The 20,150-nt window shown below is 43.8% G+C and overlaps 1 protein-coding gene across 4 annotated transcripts in view; it reads left to right on the top strand.

The window, feature by feature from the left end:
• The window catches only part of gas7b (growth arrest-specific 7b), a 100,577-nt gene that overhangs the window by 27,830 nt on the left and 52,597 nt on the right, over positions 1-20,150 (top strand). Inside the window, exons 2-4 of one of the 4 annotated variants that reach the window (XM_079492809.1) lie at positions 4,476-4,593; positions 18,585-18,662; positions 19,721-19,809. In XM_079492809.1, coding sequence (XP_079348935.1) covers positions 4,476-4,593; positions 18,585-18,662; positions 19,721-19,809 — 285 coding nt within the window. Of the gene's footprint in view, positions 1-4,475; positions 4,600-18,584; positions 18,663-19,720; positions 19,810-20,150 lie in introns of all 4 variants that reach the window. The other 3 variants (XM_079492808.1, XM_079492811.1, XM_079492810.1) reach the window with 3 other exon arrangements.

Genomic DNA, 20,150 nt, shown 5'->3' with positions numbered 1-20,150 from the left:
GTCTTCTCTTTTTTTCTTCTTTTTTTTCGAGGGCGGAAGGAGGACCAATATAACAGTGACCACCGAGACCATCAAAGGGGAAAACATCACAGTAATGTTGTAGGCGACTGTATGAATTGTTTCTGGAACTGTTTTTTTATCACACTTGTCAGAGCTGGTATGTGGACTTGACGTCTGCTAGACAATTACTACACCAGTGGTTCTCAAACGTTTTCATTTCACTCTGAGAGAGGGTACAAATGGAACCAAATGGACCCATAAGGTTCCTTTTTTTTCCATTTGTACCCTTCGGACCCTTAACCTATTCTGGGCGGGAACCCCTTTTAGTGTTAGCATTATGTTATGCTTTAGCTATTGAAAAATAGCAGATCTACAAGCTTGTAGCGCGCCACCGAGTGGCGCGCTACGAGCTTGTAGGTCTGCTATTTTTTTTAAATCGAAGAACCACTGACAGAAAACTGTCAGGATGTAGAAGACATTTTAGAATCTGATCTCAGGTCAAAATGGGTTAAGAGGGAATCGTTAAGGAACCGGAATTGTTAAAATCCTAAAGGTTTCCAAACCTAGTAAATAGTAAAGACCCATATTAAGGACAAACAGCAGTGCAGCGATTGCAAAGGGGTGTTGAGAACAATTGAAGGATGCCTTGCCTCTGAACATGTTGAATAGAGTACACTCACTGCAGACTCTGCAAGTGGAACCAAATGGACCCGTATTGGTCCATGTGGTTCCATTTAATAACACTCTTCTGAGATAAATGAACGCTAAGGATTTAACTGTGTAATCACAGAGTAACTGCATACATACTATATTAAGTTAGGCTTGTCCTTTTCAACTTGCACTAGCTGTTCCTCGGAACACATTTTTAGCTGTATTTCTGAAATTATTTAAAGCCGACAGATGCTGAGAATATATTTTAGTGCTGAGATTAACCCATTCTGGGCGGGGACCCCTTTTGGTGTTTTAAGCATTATGTTATACTTTAGCTGTTGAAAAATAGCAGATCTACAAGCTCGTAGCGCGCCACCGAGTGGCGCGCTACGAGCTTGTAGGTCTGCTATTTTTGAAAAATCGTGAAAATGCGGCACAGATCTTTTTTTTTTTTTACGTCGGGTCAAAATGGGTTAACATAGAGAGAAAAATACTGGAACTATTTGAGGATGTCTTCTCTTTTTTTCTTCTTTTTTTTCGAGGGCGGAAGGAGGACCAATATAACAGTGACCACCGAGACCATCAAAGGGGAAAACATCACAGTAATGTTGTAGGCGACTGTATATAATTACATCATGCTAGTCGTAAGTCACCAGGGGTTGTCGTTGCTTCATGCGAGGGGGCCGGAGCAGCCTCTCTCTTCTTGTTCCTGCTCTGCAGTGATTTCTAATGACTTCATTGTGTGAGGTAAGGGAACATACGGCTCCTAGTTCCTACCTCAAGGGGCACTTTGTGCCAGAATCAATACGGCGAACACACATAATAGTGTTCGTCTGCCACTTGACAACTGGTCGCTGGCCAACGATATCTAATGATGAAACGCACAAGTGGGCAGACGCGTTTAATCCATTTAGGCGTCGAAATTTAAAAAGTGTCTCTGAAATACCTCATGTTTCTGTATCAGTGGTGCTCAATATTGCATGTCAAGGACCCCAAAAATCATATGTATTTGGCCGCCGACCGCCATCTGAAAATATGTTGTTCCGGGGTCCCCCCTCCCAGAAGCAAAGATTTGAGTTAAAAACGATTTTTCGTAAAATAGCAGACCTACAAGCTCGTAGCGCACCACTCGGTGGCGCGCTATGAGCTTGTAGATCTGCTATTTTTCCAATAGCTAAAGCATAACATAATGCTAACACCAAAAGGGGTTCCCGCCCAAAATGGGTTAAGACAGATAATTCATTTTGATTAAAGGTGAAGTCTTCCCTTAAGGCTAATTTGATATCTGATTTCCCAGAGTTTGTGTCGTGTTTATCGTTTATTTGGAAATCTGTATTTTGTGACAGTCTACAGCTATTTAGCCTAAAGATACGAGGCCCCCATCTGAACTGAACACCAACAGAAGGGATTCCTCCCCAGACAATAATGTGACTTGTTCTAGAATTCAGCCTTAGGAATCCAAAGCTTCTTTAAAGGTCTCACACTGTCACGTCTTATACGCATGTGCGGGTTTCCTATATTTAAATCATGTTGTGTGTTATTTGACCAATATTATTTTATTAATGGTCAACATTGTAAGCGGCAGTGAACATTAGTACTTAGTAGTCACCTACAACTAAATCGTTGTAGTCGGGCAGAAACCTTTTTTTTTTTTTTTTTTAAGATATTTTTTTGCGGCTTACGCCTTTTATTGGTTTTTGAAGGGACAGACAGTAGGCTGACAGGAAACGGGAGAGAGATGGGGGAAGACATGCAGTAAAGGCCGTGTCGGGCTCGGGAGTCGAACCCGCGGCACACTGCGACTGGATTACCAGTCGGGTGCCCAGACGGTTACGCCACCGCCTGGGCGGGCAGAAACCTTTTGTCGCAATGTTTTAACTTCTTGTAAATGAATGCCTTACTTGATCATACTAAACCATGATGTTGGCCAATTGGCCCTTCAAAAATAGCAGATGTACAAGCTCACAGGAGGTCGCTTGTACATCTGCTATTTTTGAGGGCCGCTAGTATGAAAGGAGAAATTAGGTCAAATGTCCGCCAAATATGGCGTAAATTTTGTACGATGACAAGAGCGCCCCTCACATCATACGGGTGTGATTTCTTTTAAGAATATCCAAAATATCAATCCTGCAAGCTCGTTGTGAGCTTGTAGATCTGCTACTTTTTGCTATTGTTCCTGAATCGTGAAGTAACAGTTTTGGACACTGTTTCCCACCCGACTGCAAAATGCTGCAATATGCCTTTAATATCGTCCTTCTGAGTTACACAGGTCTGGACATTAAGCCCTGTGGGACTCCTCTGACAATCGCTGCAGAATCTGGACCGTAGTGTGATACAAGTTAGTAAAGAAATGAACTCCTCTGGTCGGATGAACAAGCTTCTTGGCATTAACCCATTTTGGGTGGGAACCCCTTTTGGATTATGTTATGCTTTAGCTATTGTAACGAAGAGGCCTTGTGCACTCCTACAAGGACAGGTGCGTCGGAGCCGGCAACCAAATGCGAATCATGTGAAGAAAAGGGTCCCGCACACTGTCTTTCACTTATAGAGCATTAGTTTTATTAGATGACAACGTTTCGGTCTAAGGAGATACCTGAGGAAGGTCGTTTAGACCGAAACGTTGTCATCTAATAAAACTACTGCTCTATAAGTGAAAGACAGTGTGCGGGACCTTTTCTTCACATGCTTTAGCTATTGAAAAATAGCAGACCTACAAGCTCATAGCGCGCCACCGAGTGGCGCGCTATGAGCTTGTAGGTCTGCTATTTTTTAAAAATCAAAGATCGACTGACATAGAAACATAGCTTTTTCAGAAAACTGTCAGGATGTAGAAGACATTTTTAGAATCTGATCTCAGGCCTAAATGGGTTTTAAGGTTCCCTCGATAACAAAGCTAATGGATGTGGCATTCCATCTGGGTTTCCCATGAAGCCCCTCCGTAGTATAGCATCACCACGCGTTCCAATGGTCTCTGTCTTGGCTTTACGTTTAGCTACAGTATGTTGTTTTCATGCTAATGCATAGCAGCTGTGCAGAGACCGCGTGCCTCTCCTCCTGTGTTTTTTAGTCAGCAGTGCTGCATTGTGTGTGTGTGTGTGTGTGTGTGTGTGTGTGTGTGTGTGTGTGCGTGTGCGTGTGCGCGTGCGCGTGTGCGCATATAGCCACACATATTCACTTTGTTGCACTTTGTAGAGTTGGGTCCCTGTCCAACACACAGAACCACGCCAGTTTGTTCTTTGTGTTCCTTGCTGTGCGACTTCGGGCCCGCCTCCTCCTGTGTTTTTAGTCAGCAGTGCTGCATTGTGTGTGTGTGTGTGTGTGTGCGTGTGCGTGTGCGTGCGCGTGCATGTCCGTGTGTGCATATAGCCACACACATTCACTTTGTTGCACTTTGTAGAGTTGGGTCCCTGTCCAACACACAGAACCACGCCAGTTTGTTCTTTGTATTGTTCCTTGCTGTGCGACTTTGGGCCCGCTGCTGCGCTACGTATGATGTCACCGGGCCGCTGGTTGCGAAATATTTCAGGAAATGAGAACCTCATTGCACTCAAGCTGAGTCTTGTGTGCTTCTCTGTTAGCGTGTATACCTCGCCTGATCTTCACCGCTTGTGTTTTGTGTGTGTGCATAGTTATATTTCCAGTAATTAGAACTCTCCTATGACCTCGGATAAATAGACCCATGGAAAATAATAACAAAGCAGCAGTTTGACTTGGGGCAAAACCCATGCGATATCTTTCCTATAACCTCCCGAGTTGCGTTTGTGGTGGTTGTGGCTCTACTGGTGTGTTTATTTGTTGCTTTTGTTTTTGTGTTGTTTTCACAGAGGACGGCATCGCTGAGCCATCTGCCCGAGGAGGACCTCCGGGATCCACTGCCACCACACTGGAGATGCTACATGTCTCCACAAGGGCGGCGCTACTATGTCAACACGGCGAGCAATGGTAATCGTGAGTACATGACTGAGAAAGGAGAGAGGCCGCACAGCTCGTAGTCACGATGCCATCAAAATCTTTATTTTTCCAACGTTTCGGCAACAAGTTGCCTTCTTCAGGGAATGAGTACATGCACATACAATAAAATAGTGTCTATTGTCTGAGTTGGAAGTGCTTTTCTGTTTAATTCAAGTTTAATTTATTATGAACGATGTGTCGCATTTTGCCTGGATTTCACTTTGGTTCTACTGGCAGAGTCGGAGCGCGTACTAACTTCCAGAGTGTCGGTACCAGAAGGCGACAACTGGTATAGCTCCTCTACTCCAGGCCTTGTTTCTGCCAAACAACCCAACACAATTAGTATTCTGTTTCTCCCCGTAGCATGCTAATGTTCGCACTGAGAAACAATGACACAAAACACATAAACACACATACACAAACAAAGGCCCAACGCGCACACACACACACACGCACACGCACGTACACGCACGCACGCACACAAACACAAGCATGCATAGGCTGCTACACTGTCTGGTCTACAGAGACACAGCTCAATGGCCTTCTTCCACTGACGGCAGTCTTTATACTATCCCTAAGTGAACTCACAGTAACTTAGCTTGAATGATGACACTAATATCTTGTCGTGGTGGCATTGTGGCAGTATCCTCACAAGTGCCTTAGTTTCACTTCAGGGTGTAATAAAGGTTAGAGGAAGTTTCTCCCGGTGCAGCTGCTTGCACTCACCAATCAAACACACACACACACACAAACTGGGGGGGGGGGGGGGTCAGAATCACAGTGTTGTTTTCGTCGACTAAAACTAAGAGAAAAATGTTCGTCGACTACCTTTTTTCACTGACGAAATCTAAATGGAAACTAAATGAAAACTAAGCTATGATGACTAAAACTAAGACTAAATATACTGACAATTTCGTCAACAAATAAAAACTAGACTAAAATGTTAGGAAGGGACTAGTGGACAAGAGATCCAGTATAAGTCATTTTACACTTGGTTGCATGCTGAAAACGCGTGCAACCAGCTGCGACGCGTTGTGAGCTTGTAGATCGGCTATTTTAAGTGTAAAATCAAGTAATTACGACGGCATCAAGGCCCGCCAAAACACAATTAGTCGACTAAATCAACTGTAGATTTAGTTAACTAAAATCTTATGATATTTAGTCGACTAAAACTAGACTAACACTAAAACATTCCAGGTGACTAAAATGTGACTAAAACTAAAATGAAAACTATTCAAGAGACTAAATGACTAAAACTAAAATCAAAATTTTGCTGCCAAAAACAACCCTGATGCAGGAGGTATATTTAAACTGTGATCGTTGCATTATTGATTTGATGAGCGGAAGCTTAACCCATTTTGGGCGGGAAGGGAACCCCTTTTGGTGTTAGCATTATGTTATGCTTTAGCTATTGAAAAATAGCAGATCTACAAGCTCATAGCGCGCCACCGAGTGGCGCGCTACGAGCTTGTAGGTCTGCTATTTTTGGAAAAATCGAAGAACGACTGACATCGAAACATAGCTTTTTCAGAACACTGTCAGGATGTAGAAGACATTTTTAGAATCTGATCTCAGGTCAGAATGGGTTAACAACCGCTTACTGTCTGCAGCAGACATAAGCAGCATCTCATCTGTCTCATCAAAGCCCCTCAGCTCTTCACATGCAGCCTGCCTCCCATCATGGTCACAGTGCTGTGGTATATATGGTATATGGAAGCTGAGCCCGGAGAGAGAGAGGCCATTCTAAAATAAGCCCATGGACTCCACCCTGCAGGCACACGAGACCAGAGAGAGAACTCCATCCCTCTCCTCCTCTTATGGGATTTGACTAATGTCTCCATGGGATGAACCAAAACATGCTTCTGTGGGTCGAGTATGTGAGCGGACTCAGCGCCCGATTTATTTTAACCCATTTTGGGCGGGAACCCCTTTTGGTGTTAGCGTTATGTTATGCTTTAGCTATTGAAAAATAGCAGATCTACAAGCTCGTAGCGCGCCACCGAGTGGCGCGCTACGAGCTTGTAGGTCTGCTATTTTTGAAAAATCGAAGAACGACTGACATAGAAACAGCTTTTTCAGAAAACTGTCAGGATGTAGAAGACATTTTTAGAATCTAATCTCAGGTCAAAATGGGTTAAACCACTTAAACCCTATATACTTAAAGCTGACCGGGGTCCCCCAGGGCTCTTTACTAAGTCCTCTGGTATTTCAATTTTACGCCCGAAAATATCAGATCTACACAATGTGTCGCAACACGACGCGCTGTGAGCTTGTAAATCTGATTTCTTCGGCAAATGCCCCCCTGCCCCGGAATAGGGATGCTAACGGTATATAGGGCTCAAGTGGGTTTATGTATTTTTGAGTGGTGTAAACCACTCCTACAACTGGCTTTTGTGTGCATAAAAAAATGAGCATGGTTGCTATGTTCAAAATAATTTCTGACGTAATTAAATCACACCCGGGTGAACTGGATGACCGTAGCAACCGTGGTCATTTTTTCTGCACAAAAAAAGCCAGTTGTGAAATCACATCCGGGTGTGATTTCATTACGTCAGATCAGAGCTGATCAGGCTATATAATACCTTACCTTACATAATACCTCACATCGGACAAAAACTCCAGCTGAATCAACCTTACACCACTCAGTTCACACGGGTGTGATTTTTATTTTAAATTTTACGCTCTCTCTCAGCATTCACTTTATATTTCCCCGTTTGGCCCAATTTCCCAGCGGGCTCTCCGGATCTGTTGTGTCTGTCTGTGGTGTGTGTGATAGGAACTGTTGTGTCTGTCTGTGGTGTGTGTGATAGGAACTGGATCTGTTGTGTCTGTCTGTGGTGTGTGTGATAGGAACTGGATCTGTTGTGTCTGTCTGTGGTGTGTGTGATAGGAACTGATCTGTTGTGTCTGTCTGTGGTGTGTGTGATAGGAACTGGATCTGTTGTGTCTGTCTGTGGTGAGTGTGATAGGATCTGTTGTGTCTGTCTGTGGTGTGTGTGATAGGATCTGTTGTGTCTGTCTGTGGTGTGTGTGATAGGATCTGTTGTGTCTGTCTGTGGTGTGTGTGATAGGATCTGTTGTGTCTGTCTGTGGTGTGTGTGATAGGATCTGTTGTGTCTGTCTGTGGTGTGTGTGATAGGAACTGATCTGTTGTGTCTGTCTGTGGTGTGTGTGATAGGATCTGTTGTGTCTGTCTGTGGTGTGTGTGATAGGATCTGATCTGTTGTGTCTGTCTGTGGTGTGTGTGATAGGAACTGATCTGTTGTGTCTGTCTGTGGTGTGTGTGATAGGATCTGTTGTGTCTGTCTGTGGTGTGTGTGATAGGATCTGTTGTGTCTGTCTGTGGTGTGTGTGATAGGATCTGTTGTGTCTGTCTGTGGTGTGTGTGATAGGAACTGTTGTGTCTGTCTGTGGTGTGTGTGATAGGAACTGTTGTGTCTGTCTGTGGTGTGTGTGATAGGAACTGTTGTGTCTGTCTGTGGTGTGTGTGATAGGAACTGATCTGTTGTGTCTGTCTGTGGTGTGTGTGATAGGAACTGGATCTGTTGTGTCTGTCTGTGGTGTGTGTGATAGGATCTGTTGTGTCTGTCTGTGGTGTGTGTGATAGGAACTGTTGTGTCTGTCTGTGGTGTGTGTGATAGGAACTGATCTGTTGTGTCTGTCTGTGGTGTGTGTGATAGGATCTGTTGTGTCTGTGGTGTGTGTGATAGGATCTGTTGTGTCTGTCTGTGGTGTGTGTGATAGGATCTGTTGTGTCTGTCTGTGGTGTGTGTGATAGGATCTGTTGTGTCTGTCTGTGGTGTGTGTGATAGGATCTGTTGTGTCTGTCTGTGGTGTGTGTGATAGGATCTGTTGTGTCTGTCTGTGGTGTGTGTGATAGGATCTGTTGTGTCTGTCTGTGGTGTGTGTGATAGGAACTGTTGTGTCTGTCTGTGGTGTGTGTGATAGGAACTGTTGTGTCTGTCTGTGGTGTGTGTGATAGGATCTGTTGTGTCTGTCTGTGGTGTGTGTGATAGGAACTGTTGTGTCTGTCTGTGGTGTGTGTGATAGGAACTGCGGGGCTTATCTGCAATAGATAATCAGCTCTCATATTCCAGAGGGGTACATGCTAGCCAGCCGCTGATGTGACGAGGAGACGATGATGTGGTGTGTTCTGTGTTTGGCACTTCTCCTGGTTCTCTGGCAACGGCCTTTTGTTTTGCTATTTTCTTTTCGTCTTTCAATATGGCTTTTGGAGGACATCGATTAATGTTTCACGGCTATTCACACGAAAGCACAACATCTCCACATCATCCATCTCTCAGCGTTAAATGAAAACAACTTCTATTTCTAGTTTTTTGTTCTGATTTATTTTCCTTTTTGCTGTTTTTGCATTCGTAAAAATAGCAAAGGAAAGGAGCCAAAAACCCAATAACATTACTCCCTTATCACATTTAGGACTGAGGTCGAATAAAAAAACATTTTTCTGAAAAACCTATGTTTCTATGTCAGTGGTGCTCAACCTTTTTCATGTCAAGGACATCTCTATTGGGCCACGGACCCCCATCTCAAAATATGTAGTTACAGCCAGGGACCCCCCAGAAGCAAATATTTTAGTTAAAAACTTTCGCTCTAAAATTTATATTCAATGATGTGTGCCACATTTTAACGTAGATCTGCTATTTTTCAATAGCTAAATTATAACATAATGTTTAAAAACACCAAAAGGGGTTCCCGCCCAAAATGGATTATATGTAACAATAAATAGAATCATACAGTGTTGCCAAGAGGGGTATTGCAAAAAAAGCTACCCTCATAAAAATCACCAAGAATAGTATTATTTTCGGGAGCCTTTGCTACGTAATGAGAAATTGTAGCGACGGAGGATGCTCCACGGCGCGCATGCTGCACCGTTATTGCCATATTGGCCCCCAGCTGTCTCCAATTCGCCACTCTAAAGCAACTGTAACTGCGTTTTCCAAACGACCCCATCTGATAACATTCTAATGAAACAATCGTTATTTATAGCATCTCTCTCTCTCTGCTATTTTAGCCAGACCGCCCTTTTCTTGCATGTTGAAGTTCAACCAGATTTGATTCAGAAAAGCCTGTATCTTCATATTTAAACTTGTATTTTGAATATTGTTATTATGAATGAATGCCCTACTTCGTCATATATACTATAGTGTCACAGAAAAGTTGCCAAACTAGCTGATCTAGCTTGTAGAACGGCTATTGTTGCAATTTTGTACTTTTTTGGGGGGAAGTGAAAGTGGTAAAGTGAAGTGTGTCAGTAGGTTTTATGAATAAACCATAGTCAACAGGCTTCTTTTGTTTAACCCATTTTGGACTGAGGTCGATAAAAAAGGCATTTTTCTGAAAAACCCATGTTTCCATGTCAGTGGTGCTCAACCTTTTTCATGTCAAGGACCCCCAGAATTATCTCTATTGGGCCACGGACTCCCATCTCAAAATATGTAGTTCCAGGGACCCCCCAGAAGCAAATATTTTAGTTAAAAATGTTCGCTCTGAAATATATATTCAATGATTTGCACCACATTTTAACGATTTTTCAAAAATAGCAGATCTACAAGCTCGGTGGTGCGCTATGAGCTTGTAGATCTGCTATTTTTCAATAGCTAAATTATAACATAATGTTTAAAACATCAAAAGGGGTTCCCGCCTAAAATGGGTTAAAGTGGAAAATTTGGTATATAGTTTTTTTTATTGTCCTAAAATATGGTATATATAAATACATTCATGCATCCACTTGCTGACCGGCGGTATTGAGCAATCCTTTTTTATGTGCCCAAATGTGCCCAAAATGTGCTGACCTCATCACATTTGTGATGACGGCTATGGCCATTTTTAGCCCAAGGAGTGTTTTTAGTAAGGGCATTTTATCAGGTATTTGACCAATCTGGGAACTAAATCGTTACCAAGAAATTTCTTCACCAATGTGTTTCTAAAGGTGTCTAATAACATATACTACAAGTTTGAAATTCAACTCCCGTGGGAAATTGAGTTATTAGCATAATATGTGACCATACCCCTTAACATCCTATATAATGCAAAAAAGTCCAAATTTCATCATTCTTTAAGTAACATGTGACATATGAAACTAGGGGGTTTTCATGATTCTGAATCCATTCCAAGCATTAGTTTTGCACAAAAAACACTCCTTGGGCTAAATTAGGCCATATCCACTTGACCAAATGTGCTGACCTCATCACGTTTGTAAGGCCGTTTTCCTTCCAAGGAGTGTTTTTTGTGCAAAACTAATGCTTGGAATGGATTCAGAATCATGAAAACCCTATAGTTTCATATGTCACATGCTACTTAAAGAATTATGAAATTTGGACTTTTTTGCATTATATAGGATGTTAAGGGGTATGGTCACATATTATGCTAATAACTCAATTTCCCACGGGAGTTGAATTTCAAACTTTTAGTATATGTTATTAGACACCTTTAGAAACACATTGGTGAAGAAATTTCTTGGTAACGATTTAGTTCCCAGATTTTCATAGATTTCTCTTACTATTTGTTGTGCAAAACTAATGCTTGGAATGGATTCAGAATCATGAAAACCCCCTATAGTTTGACATGTCACATGCTACTTAATGACATTTTGACAGTTTTGCCTTATATAGGTTGCTAATGGTATGGTCACATATAAACCCCTATAAAAGAAATTGCTCAATACCGTCAGCCAGTCAGCAAGTGGATTTATGATTGTATGTATATAGACACAATTTTAGGCCAATAAAAAAAACGACTTTATTGAACAACGTTTTCGACCCTTGTGGGTCTTCGTCAGGTATGTCATACCTGACGAAGACCCACAAGGCTCGAAAACGTTCAATAAATAATTTTCCTGGGAGCAGAGAAACAGTGTGCAGACATCCCTTCCTTTTCATTGTACTTATATATTTTTGACCAGCACCTGTAGAATTCCTGGAGATGTGTGTGCTTCCTGTTGGATCCTATCTCCAATCAAAACAAAACTATACACCAAAATTCCCACTCCACTTCCCACTGCCAGACTGCCAATGAAAAGCATTAACACCATCTTTTTTGTGACCAAATAACTTCATTGGCTCCATTTTGGAACACATGGTTAATTTGTCTATTTCCAGAAAAGTAACAGTGTCGGACATACAAGGTTTCCATCCGACAGTGACGAGCGTGTTCCTGTGTGTGTTCCCCGTGCCTGACAGGTCACATGTTTAATGTTTCTGTGTCACCATAGTAACAGAGGACAGAGCTTGTATATGCGTGGGTGATCTCGTTTTCCTGGGTGTTTCTTTTTTGTCTCTTTTGCATGGCTGTGTGCACAGCCAGCCAGAGCTGCTCCCCCACAGCCAGCGCTGCTCCCCCACAGCCAGCGCTGCTCCCCCACAGCCAGCGCTGCTCCCCCACAGCCAGCGCTGCTCCCCCACAGCCAGCGCTGCTCCCCCACAGCCAGCGCTGCTCCCCCACAGCCAGCGCTGCTCCCCCACAGCCAGCGCTGCTCCCCCACAGCCAGCGCTGGCTGTGTGCACAGCCAGCCAGCGCTGCTCCCCCACAGCCAGCGCTGCTCCCCCACAGCCAGCGCTGCTCCCCCACGCCCCCACAGCCAGCGCTGCTCCCCCACGCCCCCACAGCCAGCGCTGCTCCCCCACAGCCAGCGCTGCTCCCCCACAGCCAGCGCTGCTCCCCCACAGCCAGCGCTGCTCCCCCACAGCCAGCGCTGCTCCCCCACAGCCAGCGCTGCTCCCCCACAGCCAGCGCTGCTCCCCCACAGCCAGCGCTGCTCCCCCACAGCCAGCGCTGCTCCCCCACGCCCCCACAGCCAGCGCTGCTCCCCCACGCCCCCACAGCCAGCGCTGCTCCCCCACGCCCCCACAGCCAGCGCTGCTCCCCCACAGCCAGCGCTGCTCCCCCACGCCCCCACAGCCAGCGCTGCTCCCCCACAGCCAGCGCTGCTCCCCCACAGCCAGCGCTGCTCCCCCACGCCCCCACAGCCAGCGCTGCTCCCCCACGCCCCCACAGCCAGCGCTGCTCCCCCACAGCCAGCGCTGCTCCCCCACGCCCCCACAGCCAGCGCTGCTCCCCCACGCCGCGCTCTGCTTTACACCCGCGGTTTGGTTTCACGAGGATTCTCAGTGGTCACCGCTTGCCTGTCCAGTGGTCTGGCTTCATAAACAATCTAAACCAAATACTTTCAGAATACACATTCGTCCCCAGTGGTGGGGAAAAACTATGTACTTGAGTGTTTTACTTTTAAGTATCAATACTGCAATGAAGAAAATACTTAAAAGTCGGGAATTCAGAATGTACTAAAAGTACAAAAGTATTGGCATCAAAATGTACTTAAAGTACCAAAAGTAAAAGTACTCTACTATTGTGCAGCAGGTCTCATTTCAAAGTTTTCAAAATGTCTACAAATATTTTTGAAAATAGCAGATCTACAGGCTCACAATGTGTCGCATCGCGGCGCATTGTGAGCTTGTAGATTGGCTATTTTCAAATGGCCGAAATGTATCTAGGGCTGAAGTTGTTAATTTAGGCCATGTTCAAAATCTACAAAGTAACTATAGTAACTAAAGTTTTCAAATAATTGTAGTGGAGTAAAAGTACAATATTTGCCTCTGAAATGTAGTGGAGTAGAAGTAAAAGTACTGAACATTGGAAATACTCCAATAAAGTGAAAATTGTACTTGAGTACATGTAATGAGTTACTTTACACCACTGTCCAAACCCCGGTGCACATAGTTGTATCTGCCACAAACAGGCGGTCTGCGAACGTTGCCAGGTATTTATAAATGGCTTCTAAATTACACCCAGCTATAAATGCTTGTTTTATAGATGCACAGAAATGGCTCGTAGGCTGGAATGTCTAATGTAAACACAACGTCATTGGAAGCGTATGCTACACGCGAAATACTTCTGCAATGTTTAGATGTGAGGCCTATCATCTGTGTTCCTTGTTTGGTCTGATGTTGTGAGATGGGGGCCGCAGAGAGGGACGCTATGTAGCGTGTAGCCAGAAGACATGATGGAATATATACATACTACATGTGAATGGACTCTCTGTGCTTTAATCCATTTTGACCTGAGATCAGATTCTAAAAATGTCTTCTACATCCTGACAGTTTTCTGAAAAAGCTATGTTTCTATGTCAGTGGTTCTTCGATTTTTCAAAAATAGCAGACCTACAAGTTCGTAGCGCGCCACTCGGTGGCGCGCTATGAGCTTGTAGATCTGCTATTTTTCAATAGCTAAAGCATAACATGATGCTAACACCAAAAGGGGTTCCCGCCCAAAATGGGTTCATCCATTTAGGCCTGACGTTGAAATAAAAAAATAAAAAAAACCTCATGTTTCTATATCAGTGGTTCTCAATATTTCACGTCAAGGACCCCAAACATTATATGTAATATGCCGCTGACCCCCATCTGAAAATATGTTGTTCCACTTCCAGACCCACCCCCCCCAGAAGCAAAGATTTGAGTTAAAAACGTTCGCTCTGAAAGATTTGAGGAACATTTTAACGATTTTTCAAAAATAGCAGATCTACTAAGCTTGTAGCGCGGCACTCGGTGCCGCGCTACAAGCTTGTAGATCTGCTATTTTTCAATAGCTAAAGTATTACTGTACATAATGCTTAAAACACCAAAAAGGGGTTCCCTTAATTGATGAAACCAGGAACAGAAGGCAACTAATGCAACAGGGGAGGGTGTCATATGGTTATGAATTAAATATGGCATGTCGAAGCTAACTAGGCCATTAGTCCTTTTTCCCCCCCAACTGTTCAGATAAACTGTGATATCTCACATACTGTAACGTGGCGACGGCAACAATGGAATTAAGGCCGTGTTGACACGCTGGCTTAAAATAGCGCCAGCGAGTCTTCTCAAGACTTCTCATTATTGTCATTTGAACACTTAGCAGGCCTAGTGCATGCATCTGTTCAGAGACAGATGGATGAAATGAGGTATAACAAGGATTTAGCTACTGTATCCAGACACTATGTATGGATATACAGTCACATATTCTGCACTAGCCTGTTTCAACTCTGATAGTATAAGGCAGGGGTCCTCAACTAGAAATGCTGAAGGGGGGGCGACTGTGGCTCAAGAGGTAGAGCAGGTCGTCCAATGATCCATGGGTCGGCGGTTCGAATCCCGGCTCCTCCTGTCTACATGTCGAAGTGTCCTTGGGCAAGACACTGAACCCCAAATTGCTCCCGATGTGCTGGTTGGTACCTTGCATGGCTTCCGCCGCAATCGGTGTATGAATGTGTGTGTGAATGGGTGAATGTAATGCACAATCTATGTAAAGCGCCTTGGATAAAGGCGCTATATAAATGCACCATTTACCATTTACCATTTACTGAAGGTCCACTAATAATTAAAAAAAAAGACTAAGGTCCGGTCCCATGCCACGCAGCGCGGGCCACGCAGCGGCCAGCGGAGAGCGGGGCTCTATATTCTTTAATACAGCACACCAAGGCAAGCTTATTGGTGGTGCAGAGTATGGAAATAAAATGTTTCACAAATATTCCCCTCCAAGAATTCACAGCAAATGAGAGGTATTGTGTTGAGGCACAAAGAACACTTTTATTTTGTCAAGTTAAAAAAAAAAAAGATTTTTTTTTTTTTTTTGCCCAGGGTCCACAGAGAGGTGGTCCGCGGTCCGGTCGTGGACCGCGGTCCGCCTATTGAGGACCCCTGGAAGGCTACACCATGAATTGAAACTAAGTAATTCAAAATCGTGATTTTTTTTTTTTATGTAATCGGCAATTAATGTAACGTATCCTGTGAGCTGTTGCATCTCTACATCCAGCATGCTCAGAGAGGCCAATACATACTGTACTCTTTGGCCAAAAATAAGTCAGTGATATGCACAGTAGTCAACAAAAGCATTACAAATTGTATACCTACAAGTAAGACGTGTAAACGCGTTTTACGGATTATGATGTACCTTAAGTACACTTTGATGCCAATACTTTGAAGTCTGAACTTTTACTTGTAACAAAGTATTTATATATTGCAGTATTGATACTTTTACTCAAGTAAAGAATGGGAGTACTTTGCCCACCACTGGCTTTAAGACTATATATAATATGTCTCTCGTGTGAGAATTATTCCCATGTGTTGCTGTTTATACAGTCAGTGTAACGTGTCGCTAACGAGCGACATCTGAGGCAGCGGGCTTGGCAGGTGTTCTGGCCCAGCTCTCACCTGTTTAAACCATTCTGAACGGGAACCCCTTGGCAGGTGTTCTGGCCCAGCTCTCACCTGTTTAAACCATTCTGAACGGGAACCCCTTTTGGTGTTTTAAAGCATTATGTTATGCTTTTAGCTATTGAAAAATAGCTGATCTACAAGCTCATACGAGCTTGTAAATGTGGCGTAAATCTTTGAATATATATTCTTACAGAGCGGACGTTTTTAACTCAAATCTTTGCTTCTTGGGGGGGGGGTCCCTGGAACAACATATTTTCAGATGAGGGTCGGCGGCCAATTACATATATTTTTGGGGGTCCTTGACATGAAAATGCAGAGAACCACTGACACATTAGAAACATGAGGTTGTTCAGAAAACTGTCAGGATTTAGAAGACATTTGTTAGCATTATGTTATGCTTTAGCTATTGAAAAATAGCAGATCTACAAGCTCATAGCGCGCCACCGAGTGGCGCGCTATGAGCTTGTAGGTCTGCTATTTTTGAAAATCGAAGAACGACTGACATAGAAACATAGCTTTTTCAGAAAACCGTCAAGATTTAGAAGACATTTGTATTATCGTCCTCTCGGTCTAAATGGCTTAAACTAATTTGAAAATGATCACTTGCAATCTGCATTTCAAGAGGCAGTTGCCTAGTAACCCAACCCTGTTTCATTCCAGTGCAACACTTTATAGTAAATGTACAGGCTTTCTCACCCCCATCCTCACATTTTTCTGCTAATGACGACTGGAGTATATTTTTCTTGCGCATAAGAGAAATTATGTCTTATTGTCTACACACATTTCAAAACCATGTTAAATTTGAGTTGGTGATGTGTATTTAACCCATTTTGACCTGAGATCAGATTCTAAAAATGTCTTCTACATCCTGACAGTTTTCTGCAAAAGCTATGTTTGTCGTTCTTCGATTTTTCAAAAATAGCAGACCTATGAGCTTGTATATTTGCTATTTTTCTTTTTTAATATTTTTAATCCCACGATTTTGTAACCTATTTTTCACCCCTGTGTCAATTATCTAATGTGACCCTGGGCTCTACACACCCTCCGCCAACCTAGTCCCCATATATGGGGGACATGGGGAGAGCAACGGACTTGAACTCATGCTTCCTTCATGCCTGAGTGTCAAAGTTGCTCCTTTACACGTGAGGGGGAGTTTCCCTGGTTGGACATAGCACGTGCACGGAACACGTTATTCCAACCAGTTCCTTTCCCCTCCATCAGGTGCCCCGGCTGGCCAGGGGGAGGCAGTTTAGAGACCAGGATTACTGCATGTATTTTGTGAGGGTATCTACCCTAGGGGACACGGGGAGAACATAGATTTGCTATTTTTCAATAGCTAAAGCATAACATAACGCTAACACCAAAAGGGGTTCCCGCTCAAAATGGGTTAATTGACTTCTTGTGATAATGCTTTGCAGATGTCTCTCGCCTTTACAATTTCGCTTCCTCATGAGCGCCTATTGAATCCATCTGAATGTTGTATTAAATATAACACAAAAACCGGATTTGTAAACATTGCTTTGACAAGTAAGCCTGGCGGAGATGCCGGATACAATGAAAAACAATTTCCCCCCCGAGCTAAGTGGATTTTGCCATATTCTTCTTCATTAATATCCCACTTCTCTCACGGTATTGATTGCTTCACGACAAGCTAACGGAGACAAATTGAGGCATTTAGGGGCAATGAAGGGACAGGTTCTGCTGGTGTCCTCCATCACATGTGAAGGCTACAGTCTCTCTCTGTCTGTCTGCGCCTTCTCCGGCCTCATGCGTGTCATTTGAGCCGATGGGGCTTTGGCTCTGTTGTCTCCACTGCTAAGTACCATCGAACACAAGCACAGCCTGGGCCGAAGGACCCAAATGAAATAAAGGCTTTTAAGTCCTGGTCGTGGCTGCTCTTTCTATTCCGAGAGTAACGGCTAATTTAACTCCTGTGGTGAGAAATGGAAGATGAGAATAAAACATATCAAAGAGAGGCGTTTTGTCCTCACAATTAGAGGCAGTGTGTCACTTGCGTGCTTTTGGCTGACAGGAGACGGAGAGCGGAGCGTGACTTTGTAGCGTACACATTTTGAACTTGTGAAATGGGACATTCTGCAATATGAGTACTTTTACTTTTAGTACTTTAAGTACATTTTGATGCCAATACTTTTGTACTCAAGTACATTTTCAATTTCGTACTTTTACTTGTAACGAAGTAGTTCTAAATTGCAGTATTGGTACTTTTACCCATTTTGGGCGGGAACCCCTTATGGTGTTAGCATTATGTTATGCTTTAGCTATTGAAAAATAGCAGATCTACAAGCTCATAGCACGCCACCGAGTGGCGCGCTACGAGCTTGTAGGTCTGCTATTTTTGAAAAATTGAAGAACGACTGACATAGAAACATAGCTTTTTCAGAAAACTGTCAGGATGTAGAAGACATTTTTAGAATCTGATCTCAGGTCAGAATGGGTTAAGTAAAACAATTGAGTACTTTTTCCACCACTGTTTTTTGTTCATGGAAATGCAGAGGCTGTTTGCGATTGGCATTCAAGCCCAAACAGAGAACCACCAATAGAAGTGTCAATAAGCCCTTTCACACCGACATTTACCAGCTTTTCGATGAATAACGAGTGCCAGGCATTGCACAGGTGCTCGTGGTTTGCGATGCCCGGGCCAAAGATACGAGATGCTACAAATATTCCCTCCTCATAACACAGCTGACAAAACGTAATTATAATACAAAAATCTAAACTGGTATACTTCCCATCTGTTTCTTCACCCAGAAACCACGTGGGAGAGACCAACTAGTGCACCTGGGACCCCTAAAACACCCCTTAGACATAAGAACTCCTTACCAGCATGTAAGTCTCACACACGCATGCACGCACACTCTCTCTCTCTCTCTCTCTCTCTCTCTCTCTCTCTCTCTCTCTCTCTCTCTCTCCTTCTCTCTCTCTTTCTTCCTTTCTCTTTCCTTCATTCTGTCCGTCCCTCTGTCTCCATCTTCCGCCTATGCCACTTTAACCTTTCTCAAGTTTAGAGGCCTGGGGCTATGAGTGCCAACAAAATTCCACAATGGCACAATGTCCCCCTCTCTCTCTCTCTCTCTCTCTCTCTGAGACACACACACACACACACACACACACACACACACACACACACACACACACACACACACACACACACACACACACACACACACACACACACACACACACACTTCACTTCCTGTGACTAATTTTATCTGTAGCCTTGAGTGCGGAACCAGGGCCTCCTCTGTCTTTGCTGCCACTGCTCTTTCATGGCCTTTAAACTGGGTTTTTCAGATGGTTCCCTGCCCCCGAAGTGCTTTGATTCCGGCAGCCGCGGCCATTTATTTCACTCCTAACATTATAGTAAGGTTGACATCTGGACCACATTCGGGTTTTTCTCCTCTTTTAAGTACACTCAACACTGCACGTACAGTACATACTCAAACACTTAAAAATAGTGTTCAGGGCTAACCTACAGTATGTGTATACATGTGCCAGAAGCAACCGGCAAAGTAAAAAAATGCCGTGTCATGTTGGCCACACAAGTCAGCATCCATTCAAAAAAACGGGTCTCTTCAAGCTTTATTCTCTTTGTGTTTGACTCCCTTGACAGGGCCGAGTTAACGCATTCTTCACATTGAATTTGAGCAACAAAGAGGAACTTCAGTCCAGCATTGATTTGAGTCACACACACACATGGCGTGCATTTTTTCAAACCCTCTTTCAAATACATTGAGCTTGTAGTGACAGTGGCAGGCCACAAACCACAATACCACAAGTTAAACTCTCTCTCTCTCTCTCTCTCTCTCTCTCTCCCTCTCTCTCTCTCCTCTCTCTCTCTCTCTCTCTCTCTCTCTCTCTCTCTCTCTCCCTCTCCGGCTCTCCAGTGAATGGTTTCCACTCAGGTGGAAGTCCCCTGCATCCTGGGGAGCATTCTCACAACACCCTGGTGAGGAAGATCAGCACAGAACCACAGGTAGGAGGACCGACCCACACTCCTCTTTCTCCTTCCTCTAGTGCAGTGCTTCCCAAACAATGGGTCAGGGCCCATTTCTGGGTCAGAGACCCTTTAAAAAAAAAACATTGGTAGTAAGTAAATATCAAAATTAAACAATATAAAAAAAATAATCTAAAGATTTTCAGAAATTCTAGTTCTAAAGAATAAAATAAATTCTATAAATTAATAAATACTCTTTATAGAAATAGTGAAAATAAAGGGCGCGGCTGTGCAGTCGGTATAGCGCTGTCGCCTCACAGCTTCAACTCCACGTGGTACATCCGGGCTTTGTCGCAAGCGTCTACCCAAACACGACTGGC

The sequence above is a fragment of the Electrona antarctica genome (genome assembly GCF_951216825.1).
Source record: "Electrona antarctica genome assembly, chromosome: 22".
Lineage (NCBI taxonomy): Eukaryota > Metazoa > Chordata > Actinopteri > Myctophiformes > Myctophidae > Electrona > Electrona antarctica.
This window is presented reverse-complemented; position numbering and strand designations above follow the sequence as displayed.